This window comes from Alligator sinensis, unplaced genomic scaffold (genome assembly GCF_000455745.1).
Source record: "Alligator sinensis unplaced genomic scaffold, ASM45574v1 scaffold1298_1, whole genome shotgun sequence".
Classification (NCBI taxonomy): Eukaryota; Metazoa; Chordata; order Crocodylia; family Alligatoridae; genus Alligator; species Alligator sinensis.
In genome coordinates this window covers 1,272,753-1,293,146 of record NW_005842192.1, presented here as the reverse complement: position 1 = coordinate 1,293,146, position 20,394 = coordinate 1,272,753, and the positions used below count along the sequence as shown (strand labels likewise).

Genomic DNA, 20,394 nt, shown 5'->3' with positions numbered 1-20,394 from the left:
AGGTCTTTCCCTTTCAGCTACCTGGATGAGACTGTGTCCCTACCCCAGGCCCTGGGCTTATATATCCCTCAAGCCCTGCCCCCTTCCAGTCAGGATCTTCCCTGAATGCTGCCTGAGTTGTTCCCAGAACTTGTTCTCATCTTAAAGTGACTGTCACAACTTCCCAAGCAATATTTCTCGGTATGGCATACATGAGCAGGAGTGAGTGCTTGGGAGCATCCCTATGGTGAATGTGGGTGACACTGTTTGGTTGCACCCTCAAATTCCTCATCACCAACCCCAGTGCCAGATGTGGAAATGGAGTATAAACCATGAAAATACTGAACTCTGGGCACCATGTCTATGTTCAGCTCACCACAGACATAAGACATTCAGAGCCAAATCCAGTTTTAATTTGGGGTTATATGTTTAGCCCACCTCCCATGGACACACACCTGACCCCCCCCCCCATACACACACACACACACTACAGATACAAAAACAAGAGTGCAAACTATGAAGACACCCACCTGAGAAAAGAATGTTTTAATGAGAAAAGCTACAGTAGCAAGGAGTGGATATTAGAAAATTGTCTGGTCTGAACTGAGATGGATGTTTCACTTACACCGTCACTGGGACTGTTGTACCAAGTAACCCAGGTGAAAAGATATACCATATGGCAACCCGTATAAAATAGTTGCAATTAGGTTAAAAATATGATGTTTCACCCCAAATCTAGATCTTGCACCTCATTGTGGTGCTTTCTGGACCCCAAAAGTTTGAGAATTAGGTTGTTTTCCCTGGTGGATGGGTGGCTATTCAACATCAGTCTTGAACACTTTTCCTAAATATGTTCCCGCACCAGAAAATATTATTTGCATAGCAGAGATCTTTGCAGTAACGAGACTTAAATCTACTCTATTTTGCCCCTTTCATAGGAGAACCCACATTTCTGAGCTGACATTGAACCCTTGAGTTTCGGTAGGAGACGCAGACTCAAAGATCTGGGAAAAAAATCCTGCTAAATTTCTAATTGTCAAATTCTTTTTTGGTGCAACCATGTATGAAATAAGTGAAATATCCATCCACCCAGTCTAGATATATCAAGGTGCTGTTTTATCTCTGGCATTAAAGAATAATGAGACTGCCCAGGTACCCATAAGTTAGACCCTAATGCCTTCTGATTTCCATTTGTTTTGTGTCTTGGCAGAGGCCAATTTCCTCCCATGAATAAGAAATATATCTATCCAAATAACTTCAGGGCTGGTACATTGTGTAGCTTTGTAGCAGGAATCTGGGCTGGAAAACGAAGAGACATTCCGTTACGTCGAAATCCAAGGCCAGTGTCGGGGTTTCGGCAGAGTCGGTCTTGTCCTAAAAACAAAGTTATTTTTAATCATTAGGAAAAAAACAGCCATGAACAACATCCTCAACCAGCTCCAATTTCTCTTGGATCTGTGCTCAGCTCATCCGTAATGAAAAACAATGGCAATGATCTCTCTAGTGCTATTGTTTGAATTGCCATAGTATCTAAAGTTCCCAGGGTAAGATTGTGCTAGGTGCTATACAAAGTGAGAGACCATCCTTGCCCTGAGATCCTGCAGTCTAAATAGGAGAAACAGAGAAAGGATGGAAGAGGAAGAAACAGAGGGCAGAGAAGATAAAGTGACTTGCCCAAGGTAACCCAGTGGCTCGGAGGTAGGGCCAAGAATAGGGAAAAATCTTCCGGAGGATCAGTCCAGTTCCCTATTTAGTAGATCACAGTGGTTTTCTAATTGAGTTTCTTTCACCTCACTCAGCACAGTGCTATCCAGCCACCTTCTCCCTTTAGGATAACCGAGGGTACCACTACACGGCATGCTATCACAGCAAGATTGCTTCTAATACCTAGCCTAGCTCACTTATAGCTTGCTTGCCTATCTCTGCCTTGCATTGCAGTGTGCCCTGCAGACCTACACCGAGCAAGGGCTCAGCATTTCCTGCAGCAGGAAATAAAAGAGCAGCAAATCTGGAAACGTTTCTCACAGGGAGGCCGAATGCAAAGCAGAAAGAGCAGCCTGGAACCAAGACAGCACTTGGCCTAGGGGGGGTCTAAGAAATCCACCATGGAGTCACTAATAGAGGATGTAACAAATTATCTGGTATTATCAAGATTGTGCAGCTGCTGAGAGCAAAGCAAACTGAGGCACCACTCTGTGGTCAAAAAGAAAGAGGCAGAGAGGCAAATAACAATGATCATAAAGGAAAAAGAAGACGGATGCACTTTAGCTGTTACATTTGGAATCAGACCCAAACTTCAGCTAGCACTGGGAGATGTTCAAACCTGATTTGGTTTAAACCAATTCAAGGAGAAAAAAAAAAAAGGGAGGGAGGGGAGGGGAGGGGAGGGGGGGGGAAGATACTTATGTAATCTGGACCCAGATCCTAATCAACTTCCAAAAGTTCAGATCAGTTCAGATTCAAGTTGTCGGCTTGTCTTTGATCTGCTCTAGGGGACTATCACAGAATTCACCAACAGAGAGAAATTCTTCCAAAACTGGGGGTTGGGTTCATTAGGGATCAAGCATTCTCTAAATAATCATCCTAATGAATGATGATAGCTATGGACATGGTCCATTCTGGGAGCCGACCAGATCATATCTTTGGAGCTGAGAAACTGCTAGCCTCTAACTAAAACTGCGTGTGTTTAGATGAGAGAAATGCCTGAAATAAAGAGAACTGGACTGTGACAAAGGGAAAGAAAAATCCCCGGCTGTTCAAAGCCAGCTTACATTTTGGTGAATTATATTTTGGAAGAAAAGCACTGAGGACCTGGATTTGATTCCTACTCAAGTTAACTCACTCCCTGGGGCTCCAGTGAACACAACAAAAAAGATCACTGTTCGGCAGGCATGTCACCATGCACTGTGATAAGGTCAGACCCACAAGCTAAACAAAGCTGGGCCCAGGCAGGACATGGTAGAAAAATAAACCAAAGTAGAAGAAGAAAAAAGAAAGGAATGAGTCCAAAAGAAGCCAATGTCTTTCCCAGTCTATCAGCCACTTTGCAAATCAGAGCACGGGTATTTGATACTTTGGTCAAAAAGTTTCCCAAGAGTTGACAAGATGTGAATGCCGGTGCAAGATGGTCAGAAATGTTCCCGGCAGATATAGAAAACCAAGGGTAATAAATGTGGGAAATGAAGTTCAGCTGGTTTGCAATGGCGAGACTGGGTTTGGGGGCATGTAAGTTGTATCGTGGTTTGGAGAGCCCACTTGTGGAATGGGAAGCAGAAGGTAATGGCTCAGACAGCTGAGGTCTTTGCCTGGAAAATGGATGGTTTCCTATAAAGGAGTGAAGCCAGAGCTATAGAAAGCCAGTAATTCTCTTGAGAGCTGAGTTCAGAATCATTATTTTGAGTGACTTGTAGAGATAATTTGTCTTTTCTCCACTGCAAGGACTTTCTGTCTACTGAGGTCACTTCTCATTTTCCTTGCAGAAAAAAGGTTATGACAGCTCAGCTGGGCACCAACATTTTCAAAAGTGACTAGCAATTTGGGGGGGCTTGATTTTTTGCCTCCCAGCTTGAGTGGCCTTTAAGGGGCCCAATTTCCCCTTAAAAAAAGTTGAGCACCCACCCTCTAAAAACAAGGCCTCTCTTTAATGTGTCTTAAGCTGAATCACCAAACACTGAGGCACTTAAAATCAACAGTTTTTGAGAAGTGCTTTGCCATATTTCCACTGTGATGTGCAGGATTGCTATGTGGCAGCCAAGAAGGGAAGTTTTTGGCCTAGCTCCTTCTACAGCCTGCTGACATTTTTCACTCCTAGACGCTAATTGTTTTTTGGACTTCCCCCAATGATGAGGCTTCCAAGCCAATCTAAGAGACAGAGAGAGACAGACAGATATTTTTTTTTTCACTTGGTCTTTCTTCTCTTCTCAAAACCTTGGATCATGTCACTTAGTAAAAGATAAGCCAAAATTAGGGTTCATTGAGCGCATCTACATGAGACACCACAGTGCAGTAACAATGAGCTACTGCACCATAGCTCATTGCTATCACGCAGTAGCATTGCCGGGCATTAACTGTGCGGTGATACTACTGTGCAGTAGTAATGAGCTACTGTGCAGTAACTCCTTGCTACTGCACAGTAGCATTGGGGGGGACATGGGACCGGTACTGTGCAGTAATGCTGGTTACTGCACAGTCATTTAGTACTAGTAGGAAAGTACTAAATGATTGCGCAGTAACAACTGGGCAGTGCACCACACAGGTAGACACAGCCAGTCTTATTTAATTTACACCCTCATAATATGTACAATACACTAGGGTTTCAAAAGCTGAACATTTAGCTTTGTCTGGGATGATGTAGCTGGGGCTGGTCCTGCTTGGAGCAGAGGGTTGGACAAGTCCCTTCCAGCCCCCATTTTCTATAAGTCTGTGATTCTATAGATTGCCCCTCTGTAATGCCCACCTACACAAAAGTGTCACTTAATTCACACAGAAGAACAAGCGGTAAATCTAAGGCTAAGAAACCCATAGTTTTCTATGTCAGAGTGATCATCTGAAATTCTTCTCTGGCTTGACCTGCCTTGCAACCTCTAGAAAAAATGATCTGAAGCTGATAAATGTCCCCTTCACACAACTGAATCATAAGACACCATGTTGGGAAAGTCAGTCCAATGTTTTGTCTCATGATCACCATCTGTAGCTTCTAACAGAACAACTTCAGAAGCAGAATCGCTGGAGAAAAAGGATCGGTTCTGTGCACGTGATTGCACCGTGCCGAGCTGTAGACTGAACAACCATCAGGAAAACTGGACAGACAACAGCACTGTGAGAAGAGGAGGAGGCTTACCTGGCATTCAGTTGGTCATGATGTGCTTCACAAAAGCTGGAAGGAACAGAACGAGAAGAGAATTGATCATCCCTGCCCATGGGTATATATCAGGGGTATTGGGATAAATCTAGAACATTTTGTTGTTATTTAATGCCATTCTCCTCATGTTGTTTACTACAAGCATTGCAGCTGAACTTTGTAAGTAATACCCCAAAAACCTTGGTAATAAGAGCTCAGCAAAACATTAATATACTTGATCTGAGTCAGAAAGTCCAAATTTCTAAAAGTAAATGTCGAGAGGCATTTTGCTCTATCAGAGTAAATTTGCCAATAATTATTACAAAAAAAAAAAAAAGAAGTTTAACAAAAGAAATAGAAAGTTTATTTCAGGCAAAGCAGCACATTTTCTTCCCAACAACTTTTTGGCTGATGCAAAATTATATCTATATCTATATATCTATCTATATATAGATATAGATATATATTTGTTCAGTGCAAACAGAAAAAAGATCTATTATTCCCCTAGCTCTATATATTGACCTAATAACCTAATGTGTGTGTGTGTGTGTGTGTGTGTGTGTGTGTGTTTGTATTTAAACTAAGGAAATAATAGACCTTTTTCTATTTGCTCTTTACCAATATATATCTAGATCTAGATCTAGGTCCCTTCAGCCCCTAACAATCTACGAATCTATGAATATATAGATAGAGATATAGATATATACATATATAGATAGATATATCAATCTATATATATTTTTTTCTATTGGCACCAATATATATATATATATATATATATATATATATATAAGTATAAATAGAAAGAAAAATCTATTATTCCCCTAATTCTATGTATTGACCCAGGGAAGTGAGGTTTAGACAAGTTGTTAACTGATTCAGATGTGCTCCCCAGACAACTGGGCATACATGGTTCCTTCTGCCAAGGCAGCTTCTTAGACAGAAGATTGCATGATGGGATTGCCTGCAGCAGTGGGTCTGGACATGATGACCCAGGAGGTCCTTCCAGTCATATATCCTGTGATTGTATCACTCCCACACATCTTCACTTCTATACATGGACTTCTTTCAAAATGTACAGCACTTAGGATTTTGTTGGGGTGGTATCTTTTATTGGACCAAATGCATAGTTGGGATAAAGTTAAACAAGCTTTCAAATGCACAGTATTAATCATCAGGTCAGAGGAGGAAAGAAAGTAAAGAGTGTACTTAGGACTCTGCCATGTTTGATTTAGAGAATTTAATATTTTTCCATTGAGGCAATCTCAGGGTGGATTTCCAGCCCAAATTCAAAGACAGAGAGGTCTGGGCGTAGCCAGGAAAATTTTTCCTAAGAGACAAAGTGTCAAGAACATAGAAATAGCCATTCCAAATCATTATAACAGTCTGTCTGTATTGAGTCAGGCAATGACCATCCCCAAATGCAGAAAGGGTATGACACCTCTTTCAGTGAAATGAGCCTGAACCAGATGCTGGTGCCTAACCTTGTTGACCTCTGGAGAACACCAAATCCAGATCTGAATCATCTGTGGGCCAGGGGTTCACAGGCTTTCACAAACTTTCAAGCCTAGAGGTCCATCTACATCTGACCCCACGTCTTACCTTCATAGTTGATGCAGCCATTGGCATCTTCCTGACCAGACATTAGCTTGTCAACCTCCTCTTCAGTCAGCCTCTCACCTAGGCAGGAAAAAAAATTCCTGCTCAGTATTTCAGTGTACAAGAACCATTGCTCATGTTGTGATCACCCTCCAAAATACACCTATGACTTAAAGGCACCTTCCTCCATGTTGTATCTGCAGCCTGCCTGGGTTCCTTCAAACCATTGCTACTCACTTTATAGCAGCACACCTATATAGACTCCATAACACTATAGGGGAGAAAAACAGATTATAAGACACTTTAGCACCTTCATCTCTTATTGGAGCATTAAGAACCAAATATAAACCAGATTAAATAAGATGTTAAAAATAACCGTTTAAAAAAATACTTGAGAGGAGGAAACAGGGTTTCAATCTCTGGTTGTAATGGTAGCTTATATCATCACTAGGGCTCAGTACAGATAGTCAAAAAGCCTGAGGCTGAATCAATTCAATCTCCACAAGTTAGTCTAAACTGCAGAGACTGAACCAATAAGCAAGTGAACAGACATTCACTTTTGATTCAGAAATGCAGCCACGGGCTTGCAGTGCCCCAAACCAGAGGCTGGGGGGTGCTAGAGTATATCTCCCTGCTCCGCTGGAGCAGACAGCTAGCTAGGCCACCCTGCAAGGTGGAATCTTCAGGGGAGGTGCAAAGCATCCTGGGATGCTGGGGGACTGTGAATTAACTTGAATCTAAAAGGGAAGTGGGACAGAAGTTCAATAAACTGATTTAACCTAAATTATTTAAGTCTGATACTACATCCATCCAGTTCTATCTTAAACTGCTTTTGGCCATTGTGAAAGCGGTTTATGTGCGCTGAACTTCTGTTACAGATTTGAACTGGTTCCTGATGACTTGGACCAATTTATGTGTAATTTCTGTCCCTAGCCTAAAAGATTGAAACTCCTTCCTCCCTCCTGCAATGCCTTTCACATAGTCACACTGTTTGGACTAGATGGCTGTCTTTCACCATATGAAGTGCCCTCTCAATAGCTCAGCATGACACAAATTTATCCATACTCTGTTCAAGGGCAAAGTACCCAAACTCAAGGCAGAGAGCTACTGCGCAGTAGTCATGAGCTCTTGCAGTCAGCGTCTCGTGTAGATGCAGCCAGAATGACCAAAGTCGAAGGGACTTGAGTCTGCATAAGAGCCCTTGATTGGTGCTTACTCTTGAACTTTCCTGCCTGAGTGAACACAACCTGCCCTAACCATTTCAGTAGTCCTCTGGATGCTGGCACATGGATGCTGCACATTGCAGAAAGAGGAAATATCTATGCAACTTGCAGAACTGACCAGGCTGGTGTCTTTGTAGAAGGTGGCTTGAGCAGTTGCATCACCCCTGGATTTCCTGGCATTGTACCCATTTCCTCCCATCACAGAATTTAGGAGAGAAGGGGTCAGCTATTTAAATTTCATTGTTTTAAGAATCTCTAGTTGTATTGTTAGCGGAGGCCAGAGCTGAAATGGAATCAATGCCCTTTGAATCACAGGTTTGGAGTTCAGAGCCAAAATCTCAGATCAGGACCCATCTCTTGTGGATTTTGGTCTCCACTCAAGAGGGGACTATCTTTTAGTTCCTTAAAAAAAAAAACTAGCCAAAAATTAATGAGTAAAAGCTGATCTCAAAAGAGGCTTACTAAGTTGCCAGTGACAACAGAGCACTTCAGTGCTGTTGAATACAGAAAAAGAAAGCTTCACCCTGATTTACAGCAACATTTTCAGGCTGGCTCTTGTGTTGATGACATCACCTTTCATTGCATGAAGAAACCCTGGATTTCGGAAGTCAAGAGGTGGTAGGGGAAAAAAAAAGTCTATAAATTCTCTGCTAAGTTTAGCAAAGGCCCATTGCAGAGCCATTTCAGCTGAATAAATGAGTCAGTAGAAGAGGAGATAAACCAAAAGATTCCTTATAAATCTACATGACAAATAAAATTAAAAAATGGGGAGAGAGATGAGTTTTTCACAATTTGCAAAGCAAATATTTTCCAGAATTGGGTGATTATTTGGCCTCACATCCTTAAGGCAGATGAAAAGTTAAATCATTTTAAAAGGTAAGGGACTTATTGTGGGTCAGCTGAATCCTCTCTACATATTTCTTTCATCCAACCTGTCCTGCAGTGTGTTGAAGTTAAACTGAGATAGGCTGCCCATCTTAGGTTAAGTTACTGCAGTTTAGCTTCACTTACTGCAACATAGGAGTGGCCAGTTATAATGAATCAGTTGACACGCAGTTATGCTAAATTTCCCATCTTAACCTGTCTGTGTCCTTAGATTAGAGCCCAACAGTCAAAATGAAGTGAGTTAACAAGGGAAAGGGCCTAATCACACAGCATCTGCCTGCAATTTCCCCATAGCAAACAGTAGCAAATCAGGGGCAATGTGTCTGAATAAAGCAGAGCTAAGCTGCCCTGATTTACCTTTCACTTATAGCAGGCAAAGGTGTGCACAAAAATGTTACTACGAGTTTAGCTGTTTGGTGCTAAGTCAGTAGTCCCCATTACCCAGCTTAAATTTAACCTTTTGCCAATACTTTTAAGGGTTTTCATGGGAAATGGAGCAATAGAAGGAAGGAAGGAAATCTCGGCATTTGAGGTGAAGGTCAATCATCTTTAGCTGGACATAAGAACATGAGAAGTTTCATAATTGGTCAGGCCAGTGGTCCATCTTGCCCGGTCTCCTGTTTCTATAGTGGCTGAAGCGGATGCTATAAAGGAAAAACAACTCTAGAGCGAGCCATCCCATATTTGTCACCCTCCCTGGTGTCCACTATTTGAAGTTTTGAGATGCCAAAGGAAACATCTCCAAATGTTCTGTTCAATAGTCAGTAATAATAAGAACATAAGATCTGCCATAATGAGTCAGGCCAATAATCCATCCAGCCATTGATGCAATTTGTAGGCTTTCTCCTGGAGGATAATGTGATCCCCCACCTCAGTCTCCAGTTGCCCATCTGACCTGCAGAGACAGTGGTGAATGTTCAAACTTGCCAGGACACTGCTAGCTATATGGAAAAGGCCTCAGAAGCCAAAAGGTTGTGAAGATGGATTCTCCTTACCCAGCGTAGCCAAAACATGGCGGAGCTCAGCCCCCATGACAGTCCCATTCCCCTCCTTGTCGAAAACCCGCAGGCCCTCCACAAAGTCCTCATAGGTGCCAGTGTCTTTGGTCTTGGAGACATGCTGGAGCATCGGCAGGAAGGTTTCAAAGTCAATCATTTTGGACTGCATTTCTGCAAACGCACAAAGGAAAAAGAAAGAGGGGATTGAATGCTCTGGCCTTTCAGAGAGCACAGGGGACCTCACAAAGGGTGTACGTGGGGCTGCATGGAAAAGCTATCAGCTGAATTGGCAGTAGCCCGAGAACATAGTAAACCCAGAGGCAGGGACAGATGTGGAAACATGTCTTGGGAACAGATGGGCAGATAGAGAGTATCTGAAATGTTTAAATTTAGGAATGTAGGACCGACAAGGGTCATGGAGTCATAAGGAAAGAAAACAACCCCTTTTGTTTAATCGAGGCTTGTTAATGAGAAGGAGTCAGAGCAAGCTATCATGAATATTGGAGAAATATTTCTGATGGTGGAACCCATGTTGCTACACAACAGGCAATGGCAGCCCTACGGCATGGAGATGTTTAAAGACAGACTGGTCGTATTCTGTGGAGTAACATGCGGGAAGTGTACTGTGGTGGCAAGAAAGGGACCGGGCATCCAATAGGCCTTTTCTCTTGCTGATTTCCATGCTTTTCTGCCTTCCAGACTGACAGAAGAGTCCTGGTATAGGGTAGCTTCTGCTAGAGATATCCCTCAATTCCCCACTTGCACCAGCAGCCCAATTCGTGCTCTCTCTCTATACTACCATTATGGTTCAATAAGGGCCTGGTCCTCCCAGGTGACCTCAGTTGGACATGAAGCAACCAGACAGTAATTCCAGGTGTGGGTCGTCATAGAAGTGACTCACACTGACACCGTGGAGCCCCTGACACATAAGACATTAAGAACCACCCTGAAAGACCTCATGGTGCTTCCTCCTGAAAGCAGAACATGGGCTAACATCCAGTCTCTGCTCGCATGTCCCTCAGCATGTTGTACCATTGTGGTTGTGATGATCCAGGGAAACTGTGAGCAAGAAGGTTTAGTAGTATCTTTTACTAGATCAAGATGGAAGAGGTATTGCACAAGCTTTTGATCACAAAGTGCCCTTCTTTAGGGCTGGGGAAGAAACAAATACAGCCTCAGCTAAATATCCATGGCCTTTGCCATAACTTCTGAATGCCCATTATGTAGGGGTAAATTTTATCCTCTAACCAGTGATATTCAGACATGGCTCCCAGGCATGTTATTGACTGGAAATCAGGACATCTTCAAAAAACATCTGGACACTCATCTTGCTGGGGTCATCTGACCCCGGCAGTCTTTCCTGCCCAAGCGCAGTGGGGCTGGACCTAGTGATCTCATGAGGTCCCTTCCAGTCCCTGCCATCTATGAATCTATGAGAGTTTTTGCTGTGTTGCATGCATCAAGTTTGTCTTTCCTGCAGTTGTGAACAATGCAACACGTGCCGTGCAAACCTTAACTAATGCACGGCACCAGAGGGCTTTTTTCTTCTTCTTCTGAACTGGAGTGTATCTGCCATGGATCACCTGGCAGCGTCCATGTTGTTGTGGGTTTTTGGTTAACGCCAACCACTTGTGTAGCTCTGGAGCCAGTCAGGACTGAGTGTCAGTGCCTTAAATAGTCTCAAAATGTAGGGGGATATCTGGGGCATGGGAAAATTGAAGTCATATAGAAAATCTGCAGGAGAGCTTAGAACTGAGCTCTGGTCTCCTGAATTTTAGTCAAGTACTCGGACCACGTGATTGGCTTTCTCCTTGGCAGTAAAACTACACGGCTCTTCCCCACTCCATCTTTCCATCCAAAGAGAGGGATATAGTCTGTTCAGCCTGACAGTTCATTCCTGGGGTGTTTTCATTTCAAGCCACAGACAAAAAGCGGGTCACCCACCTTCTGGTTTGGGCCTACCAAGGACTTTTAGGACCTCAGCTTGGGTTGGATTCTGCCCCAAAGCCCTGAGGACATCTCCACATTGGGCATATGTGATTTTCATCTCTGTGCCAGCAGTTCTGTCGAAAAGCGAGAAGGCTTCCTTAAATTCTGAGAGACGCACAAAGACAAACAGAAAGAGAAAGAGATTGATGTTAAACTGGTTCGTATGAAGTAACAACCAACCTGAACCTTCACCCAAACTCTAGCTCAGCGGGGCCTTGCACTCTTTCTTTTGTAACTAGGAAGGGTGTGGGGGGGAGGAATCTGATTAACTTTTCTTGTTGCTGTTATCTGAAATGTTTGCATTCCTCCTCCCCTGCACTTCCTAGCTCCATGCAGGAATTCAACCAGAGAGGTCAAATGGTCCTTCTTGTGGTATTTCCGGATCAAGAAATACAGGAGAGCTCATGGGAAAGGCTAACCTTGGGGACCTTGCAGCTCAGCATGGTACGAGATTCAGTAGCCCTTCTTCGGTGCACTCCTTGGACAGCAACCCTTGGCATGGGTCATGAGTAGGGTTTAGAAGATAGAGACCTACTCTATGGGGTGCGGTGGCCAAATGGCTATAGTGTCGACAGTTCCTGACTTGAAGCCTTGCTCTTAAATTGTGTTACACTTGGTCCAGTAAAGCTTCTCAGACTTTCCCTGGCTCTCTTATGGTCCCGCCCCACAATTCCCCTTTTTTTTTCTTTTCCTGTTTCCCTCTCAAGAACATTTCCCTGACTGGCAGGAGAGACGCTGTTCAATACCGTCTTGTTCTCTGAGCCCTCTTAGGGATGGTTGGACATGTCCACACTGGCTCCACACTTCCCCATTCCAGGGGCTCTCTGCAACCACTGCCTGTTTGAAATCTTTAGCTTCTTGCTATGCTGTCTAAGCACCTAGGGAAGTGAAGAGGGTACCTGAGCTTCGAGCTTAGTTTGCAATGGGCCTTTGAGGGTCACATCTATCCTGTTCTCCTAGCACATCACCATGGTCCTAGATCCCTCCCATTTGCTCTCAAGATGGGCACCATGGGGAGTGCAGGTTCAAAACACCCCTAAGACATTTATCTCCTTTATTGCAAGGTTTGGGCATGAAGCTGGGTTGGTGTTTAGTAGCCATCCCAGTGTGGCAAGGAGACAGTGCCAATCTGGCCTTGCAATGCCTGCTAATTGAATAGGAAGCCACGCAGGCGCACACAGCTCTTTTTTTTTTTCATCCTAATGAAACTACACTGTAATCAAAGCACTGGCCTATGGGTTTGGAAGCTCATTTCTGTCAACAGACAAAAAGCATCTTTGGCCAGTGCCCGTGTACTCAAAGCAGGGAAGCCAATGCTGCTGTTGCCTCTTTCATACTCCAGTTAGCCGTTAAACCACTGGCAGCATTTATGGATATTTTCTTATGACTAACTGCTACTTCTGTCTTCAGCTTGAATTGCTTATATTCTTCTCTGCTCAGAAAGCTGGAGTGAAAGAGGCCAGAAATACCCTGCCCAGTACACACACCTAGCCCCCACCAGTTCATTCCATTGGCAACCCAGTAAAGAAAACTGGTAACATAGCGCGTATTTCACATTGCTCCATCCAAGACCCATTCTTTCCCATATGAAACAATAGTTTGGGGTGCCATCATAGCACCAGATCATGGGCACAAAGTAGAGTTGTCTTGTCAAGATCCACATCATAATAGCCTTGAAAGGAGAAGCTTGCCAGAGCTAATTCTGCACAGCAGGTTTGAGAGGGAAAACCCATCACACAGAAAACATTTCAAACCCACTCCAAGGTAACTTGTGCTGTGTTTGGAAACATTTTGCCGGTGCGAGGTTGGCATAAAGTGGGTGCATCTACATGCAATGCTAACTGTGCAGTAGCCTAATAACACTGGGCAGCAGCACATCACAGCACAAACTGTGCTAGTACACTACTGCACAGTATTATTAGCCTACTGTGCAGTAGTGTCACTAAAAAGGCATACATCCACACTACTGTAGTGACTCTATTTACTGCTCATTTATTTAGTACTTGATTATACAAGTAGTAAATTAAATATGCAGTAACCACTGTGCATTAATGAGCACATAGACGCGCCCAGTAAGTAGGCGACTTAACCCCTAAAGTTACTTCCTAATTCTCAGGCTACTCAAGTATCGCTCAGAGCAGACCCTGAGCGATACTGGAGTAGTCTATGGTCTTAGGGACCATAACATACGGTTATGGTCCCTAAGAAACCGTACTGCAGCTGCGAGTGGGCATAGCAGAATGGGGCTTATCCTGCTGACGGCTACACCCACAACTCTCCCCCTTTGCCTACGTTATTTAATAAACTTTACCAAGGTCATTAGACCTGATTGGCATTTACACTTATGACCTTTTCCAAACTCCGGCATTGTGAAAAAGAGTTAACATGGGTGTGTATTAAGCTTTACTTCACCTGAGCATTGTAAAAGAGCTTGAGCATAGACAAGAATCAGGCTCATTGACTTTATATTGCATCAGTAGTTCATTAGCAGAGAGATCCCACAAGAATGGTCCTCTCCTGGACTTGCCTCTTCCATAACTTTAATCCATCTCTTCTTAGGATCAAGAGGGGATGTTTTATGGGGTGTCCAGTGACCTGTGACTAGCAGACCATGGCTACATAGGGCTGAACTCAGCTCTCTCCCCACCAAAATCACAAGCTAAAGGAGGGCACTCTTCAGTAGAAGCAGGAGGATGTTCCAGATGTGGACGCCACCTGACATAGGATGATACAATCCTGCAACACATTTTTAAAATGTGTTAGTGGCTGGTCCATATTGAAGGAAACAGGCTGCCACTTCTTCCAGCTCAAGAGGTGACTCCTGTTTTAATGGCACAGGTCCGTGCTACTGTGCTGATGGTCCTGCTGACCGCTGGAGGAGATACTCTCTGCAGTCACATCCAGACCCCCAATGGGACAAGCAGAATCAACCAAGAGAGGATCACTGAATTAGATCTGAAACAGGTCACAGGGCTAAGGGCAGTTTGTGCAGACACTCAGCAACCATAAGCCAGAACTGCCTGAGCCCCTGAACTCTCATACTTTGCCATTGCCCAAAGCAGGTGGACACATCTGGGAACTGTGGCTAGCAACCATTACTGCCACAGCCCCAAAACCTAGGTATAACCCTATGATGTACTTTCCCAAGGAGGCATTAACCTTTGCAACAAGGCAGGAGTTTGTGCCCATCATTTTGCAAGGGAGGAAGCTGAGGTGCAACGAGAAGAAAGCTCATATTAGGGTTTCTCCAGCATTGCCAATTGTCAGGGAAGTATCCACATCCAGTTCTTCCTTGTTCCTGCTGCTCTCCAAGCTGGAGGCAGTCATCCTGCAGCTAGCGGAGGATGCTGGACTTTCTTGCAGGGCTCTAGAGAGGCAGTGTCAGGGATGCAGGAGGAGCGGCGTGAATAGTGGTGAGTCAGAAACTGCGGTCTGATCCCTCCTCTGGCACACTTGGCTCTTGAGAGACATGAGACCTAGGCAGATGCCCTCAGAAGCTGAATTTCTGGATGCTTTCCCCTGCACATTGTTGCCAGGGATGATGTCCCTCAGTCTGATCCTGCCCAGCCTGGCTGGTTATTATCACTCCTTTTACTGTGAATTGGCCTGCAGACCACAGCCCTTCTTTCACAGCTGTGAAAGTGGCCCCTCCAGCCTGCCTTTGCTGTGGCTTTTCTTTGTGTGCAGCTGCACAAACACACAGGGCACTGCTCTCTGAGACCTCACACACAAACACCAGCCTTTGCTGAGGTTTTCTCTATCTGTTCAGCTGACTCGGCCATTAGCAGGAGGTTTGGGGACAGGCCTTCTCCAGATTGTCCCCCCGAGGTTTTCTATATGCCCCTTTTTTGTCTTCTCCACTCCCCTGTCCTTGAGGCAGCAGGATGAACAGCAGTAACTCCTTGTATGAGGCCATTCAACAAACCCTCCCCTCCATCTCCCTACACCACCCTCCTCTCCATGCATCTCCCATTCTGCAAACCCAAGGAAACCAGGCTGCCAGTCAGCTTGTTTCAGCAACATACTCTGGCCATTTTATATCATCAGCTTTACCTTCCAAATGTCTTATGGTAAGGACCACTGAGCAAAGGGAGAGGGCACAGGAGCTCGTTCAAGCCCAGCTCCAGCTGGGGAGATCCAGCTGTTGTGCAGCCGTTTTGTGCCCCTGGGTATAAAGAGGATGGCTTACAGCTCCGAATCGGTCCTGTGAGCTCTGTGACCCATCATCTGAGAGGATAGAGCCTATGTTTCACAGGTCTTGTCCTCCTTAGGGGTTGGGAAACATGCTTAGGGACATGAAAGGGCCAGCTTTGGTTCAGCATCGGTATGGGTACACGTGAGACCTCAAGGCATGGATCGCTAGAATCTGGGTCTGCCCCCAAAAACATGTGTCCAGTTTAACCATGCAGATCTGTTAGTGTTAGGCAGGAGACTAAGGCCGAGGTTGCAAGGTGGAGTGACTTTCCAAAGGTTGCCGAGCTACTCAGTGGCAGAACGGGTCACAGAAACTGCTTCTTCCAAGCCTACAGCATTCATCTAGCAAAACCTGTCTGGGAAAAACCCCTGGCAGTGGCAGTGAGTGGCCTCACTGTGTCCCCTGTAGTCAACCAGGATCCCCAAAGGACTTTCATCTGCTTCAAATGACTTGTTTTGTGGCTGCTACCTCTGAGAAGCTTGTATCGTTCCAGTTTTTAAGACCCAGCAGAAGAACCCATCATATGTTCAATTGCATGCTCCGGTTACATCTCAAGAAATAGGCCAGCTGTGGCATGTGGCCTTCACAGCAGCCCGTGCACGGGGCTGGTATGTCACTTGTTTTCACGGGGCTGGTGATTAGGAAATTGGAATGGGCGTTTGCTTTTGACCCCCAAAATATATACACTTCCTGAGTCCTGGAGAGTCGTCATGTAACTGAAAAAGATTCAATCCAAATTGAAGCCAAGGAATTTTTTTCCAAGGGGTAGAAGGGCTGTCTTGTCCAGAGAAAGAGCATATTTGTTGCATGGGGTTATTCTCACACACTGGGGAGCAGGGGAATGTGTATTGTCCTGAGTGCAATATAATCTTAAAATGACAGAAAATGAGGGTGGGAAGAGACCTCAGGAGGTCACATCTAGTCCAACCCCCCTGCTCCAAGCAGGACCAGCCCCAACTACATCAGCCCAGGCAAAGGTTTGTCTAGCTGGGTATTAAAAATCTCCAAGGATGGAGATCCCACCACCTCTCTGGGTAACCTGTTCCAGTGCTTCACCACCCTCCTTGTGAGAAAGTTTTCCTAATATCCAACCTCAACTTCCCTTGCTGCAGCTTGAGCCCATTGCTCCTTGTCCTGTCCTCTGCCCCCACTGAGAACAGTCCAGCTCCATCCTCTTTGCAGCCCCCCTGCAGGGAGGTGAAGGCTGCTATTCAGCCCCCTCAGTCTTCTCTTCTCCAGACTCAATCAGCCCATTTTCCTCAGCAAACTCATCTGAAATGAAGTAGACATAAATGGTCCCACCTTCATCTAGGGATTTGACTAAATCACTTCTTGAGGTCCCTTGGGGCCCTCTTTTTCTCTGATACTACAGCACCTACATCAGACTGCCAGCTTGAGAGAGTTGCATCTGTGTCCTCTCCTGACTACAGAACATGTCTTGCCGAGTAGGATCTGGAGTAAATTACTCAGGAGTAAAAGTACAGTGTGCCCATGCTGAGAGCCTCTTGCTATGGCTTTATGTAGCACAATGCAGCACTGATCTCATACAGGACTTCTAGGTTTGATCATACGGCAGATACTACTTCTAATAAAGGCAAATAGCAAAGCACTTAGCTAAACCACCCTTGTGTCAAGGAGTGATAATCTCATTTTTGTTCTGCCCCACACATGGCAGTGAGAGTATTTACTGAGGATTAAGTGATGCAAACCTACTCACCTTCAATCTGTTCAGGTGTGAATTCAACCTGAAAAAGAGTAAGAAAATAAAAGATCAGAGATTAACTGCTCTGCTGAAGTCCCTTGGCTCTAGGCATCTCTGCAGAAGAATAATACAATAATAAAGAATAAGGGTGGGAAGGGACCTCAGGAGGCTACATCTAGTTCAACCCACAGCTCAAAGCAGGACCAGCCCTGCTGACCATAATACCATAGGAATTACTGATGAAAAAGAATTGTTAAATATTGAATCTAGATCTTACTGGCATGCCTGGATGGGTCCCTGCAGCATAAGGCTCTAGGACAACAGGGAAACATGATACACACAAGGGCTGGGCATTTCTAAGTCCCTGGGGATGTGGCCAGGCTCAGGTTGAAGTCAGAAAAGAGTGACTAAAGTCTCAATTGGCCAGGGCTTCAAAGGGTGTAAGATGACTTGAATCCATAGAAGTGGATGGGCCTTTGCTGATTTGAATCATAGAATTATGAAAGGATACTCAGGAGGTGACATCTGGTCCAACCCCTGCTCCAAGCAGGACCAGCCCCAACTACATCATCCCAGCCAAGACTTGTCAAATCGGGCCCTAAAAACCTCCAAGGATGGAAAGTCCGCCATCTCTCTAGGTAACCTGTCCCAGTGCATTACTACACTCCTAGTGAGAAAGTTTTTTTTCCTAATATCCAACCTCAACTTGCTGCAGCTTGAGCCCATTGCTCCTTGTCCTGCCATCTGCCCCCACTGAGACCAGCCCAGCTCCGTCCTCTTTGCAGCCCCCCTGCAGGGAGGTGAAGGCTGCTAGACTAAATCAGCCCAGGTCCCTCAGTCTCTCCTCACCAGTCCTGTCCTGCAGCTCCTGAACGATTTCCATTGCCCTCCACTGGACTGTCTCCAATGTGTCCACATCCTTTCTGTAGCGGAAGAATCACTTCCTTCAGTCTGCTGACAATGCTTCTACTAATAAAGCCCAGGATGGGGTTAGCCTTCTTGGCACCAAGGACACACTGCTGGCTCCTATCCATCTTCTTGTCCACTGTCACCCCCAGGTCCTTTTCTGCAGAGCTGCTGCTTGGCCAGTTGGTCCCAAACTTACAGCAGTGCATGAGACTCTTCCATACTAAATGCAGGATTTTGCACTTGCCCTTGTTGAACCTCATGAGATTTCCTTATAATCTCATGATTATAATGGTTGATTTCTTATCATCTTCAACTCTTTAATATTCAGCCTCTCCTTTACATAGATAAATGCAGTTCACCTTGCCCTCAGTGAGGTATCTACCCATTTCCGCAGTTTGGGCTTCCATGAAGTCTCAATGCAAGCCATTGCCAGCCACGTGGGCACCTCTACAGATGGGGTCATTCTTGAAGTGCTTGTCTATACCAGGGAGATCTGAAAATCATAATCACTTGTAGTCTGACATTTTAGCTGGCTTTCCAGCAAGCTTGAAGCTGAGTCCCCAAGGAGACTGGTCAGACAGATGGATTTAGTTGGAAGCCATGTAAAATGCAGCCCTTTGGCTCTGGCCCAAATGGGCAGCAGATCAAATCAGCAAAGGCCCATCCGTAAACCAGCGGCTTACGGATGGGCCTAGAATATGCATGTAAGCCTAGAATACGGCTTACATCCGTAAGCCAGCGGCTGTCCCCCTGCTCTGGCCAACAGGAAGATGTGTGATGTCTAGATGGGTGGACCCCATCAGACCAGCATCTCTTTGATTTCACAGTAAGCCACATGAATTTGAGATGCACAACCTTTGCCAATTGGTGCAGGTTTTTTGACTTAATCTGCCGTGAACCTACCAATGAGCCACATTTCAAAATGAGTAATCGAACATGAAAGCAGGACAGCAAAGAGTGGTTGTTGGGCCTCAAGAGGGAAGTTTGGCCTAGAATATGCAAGTGTGCCTGCAGAGTGGGATCATAAGTGTCCACAAGTGCCAAAAACAGCAGTTACATGGCTGGGTAAGTGCCACACAGATGTGTCCCGTGAAACAGTAATCCGTCCTTAGCCTCCCTGCATGGATCCAGGGAGGAAGTATGTATGCTACAGGTTCCACCAGATTACCTGTAATCTCCCATGCCTCCAACACTATCCATGCCAACATTGCATTGGCCTGATAGATATGGAGTGAATTAATCTTCTCTTGGATCCACAACACGGAAGGGAGTCCAGTGGAGGGCAGCAAAAATGGTTTGGGGGCTGGGGCACATGACTTATGAGGAGAGGCTGAGGGAACTGGGCTTATTGAGTCTAAAGAAGAGGAGACTGAAAGGGGGTTTAATAGCAGCCTTCAACTACATGAAGGGTCGCTCCAAGGAGGATGGAGCTGGGCTGTTCTCAGTGGGGGCAGATGACAGGACAAGGAGCAATAGGCTCTAGTTGCAGCAAGGGAGGTTTAGGTTAGATATTAGGAAGGATTTTCTCACTAGGAGGGCAGTAAAACACCAGAACAGGTTACCCACAGAGGTGGTGAACTCTCCATCCTTGGAGGTTTTGAAGACCTAGATGATGTAGTTGGGGCTGGTCCTGCTTGGAGCAGGGGGTTGGACTAGATGTGACCTCCTGAGCTCCCTTCAACCCTCATTTTTTAGGACTCTTTGACATCCAGGTCTGGTTTCTGCCTCTAAATATCCCAAGCAACAGCAGTAGTATAGATTGGATTTAGGGTCTTTTAACCACCTAACCCTCAGGACAGGTCAAGTTGATAATAAGAATACACATTGCTTCCACAGCACTTTTCATTCATGGATTTCAAAGTTGCTTTGGAAAGGAGAAGTATAATTATCCCCATGTTACAGGTGACAAGACAGAGGCACAGGAACACACAGGGTCTATAGTCACCCAGCACAAGACCTGGGAATGGGATTTGGGTCTCTTGGGTGCTAGTACCATGCTCTCTTCACTGTAAAGCACCATGTTTGATAGAAAGCTGGTCTTTAGTGTCCTTCCCATGTAGCTGCACCGAAGGTAG

The 20,394-nt window shown here is 45.1% G+C and overlaps 1 protein-coding gene across 1 annotated transcript in view; it reads right to left on the bottom strand.

The window, feature by feature from the left end:
* Positions 1-508: 508 nt before the first annotated feature.
* The window catches only part of MYL3 (myosin light chain 3), a 38,628-nt gene continuing 18,742 nt past the window's right edge, over positions 509-20,394 (bottom strand). The window contains exons 2-7 of the mRNA XM_006026421.3: positions 17,426-17,453; positions 11,469-11,618; positions 9,522-9,695; positions 6,422-6,499; positions 4,820-4,855; positions 509-1,353 (exon numbers count right to left, since the gene is read on the bottom strand). Coding sequence (XP_006026483.1) covers positions 4,827-4,855; positions 6,422-6,499; positions 9,522-9,695; positions 11,469-11,618; positions 17,426-17,453 — 459 coding nt within the window. The 3' untranslated portion in view covers positions 509-1,353; positions 4,820-4,826. The remainder of the gene's footprint in view (positions 1,354-4,819; positions 4,856-6,421; positions 6,500-9,521; positions 9,696-11,468; positions 11,619-17,425; positions 17,454-20,394) is intronic.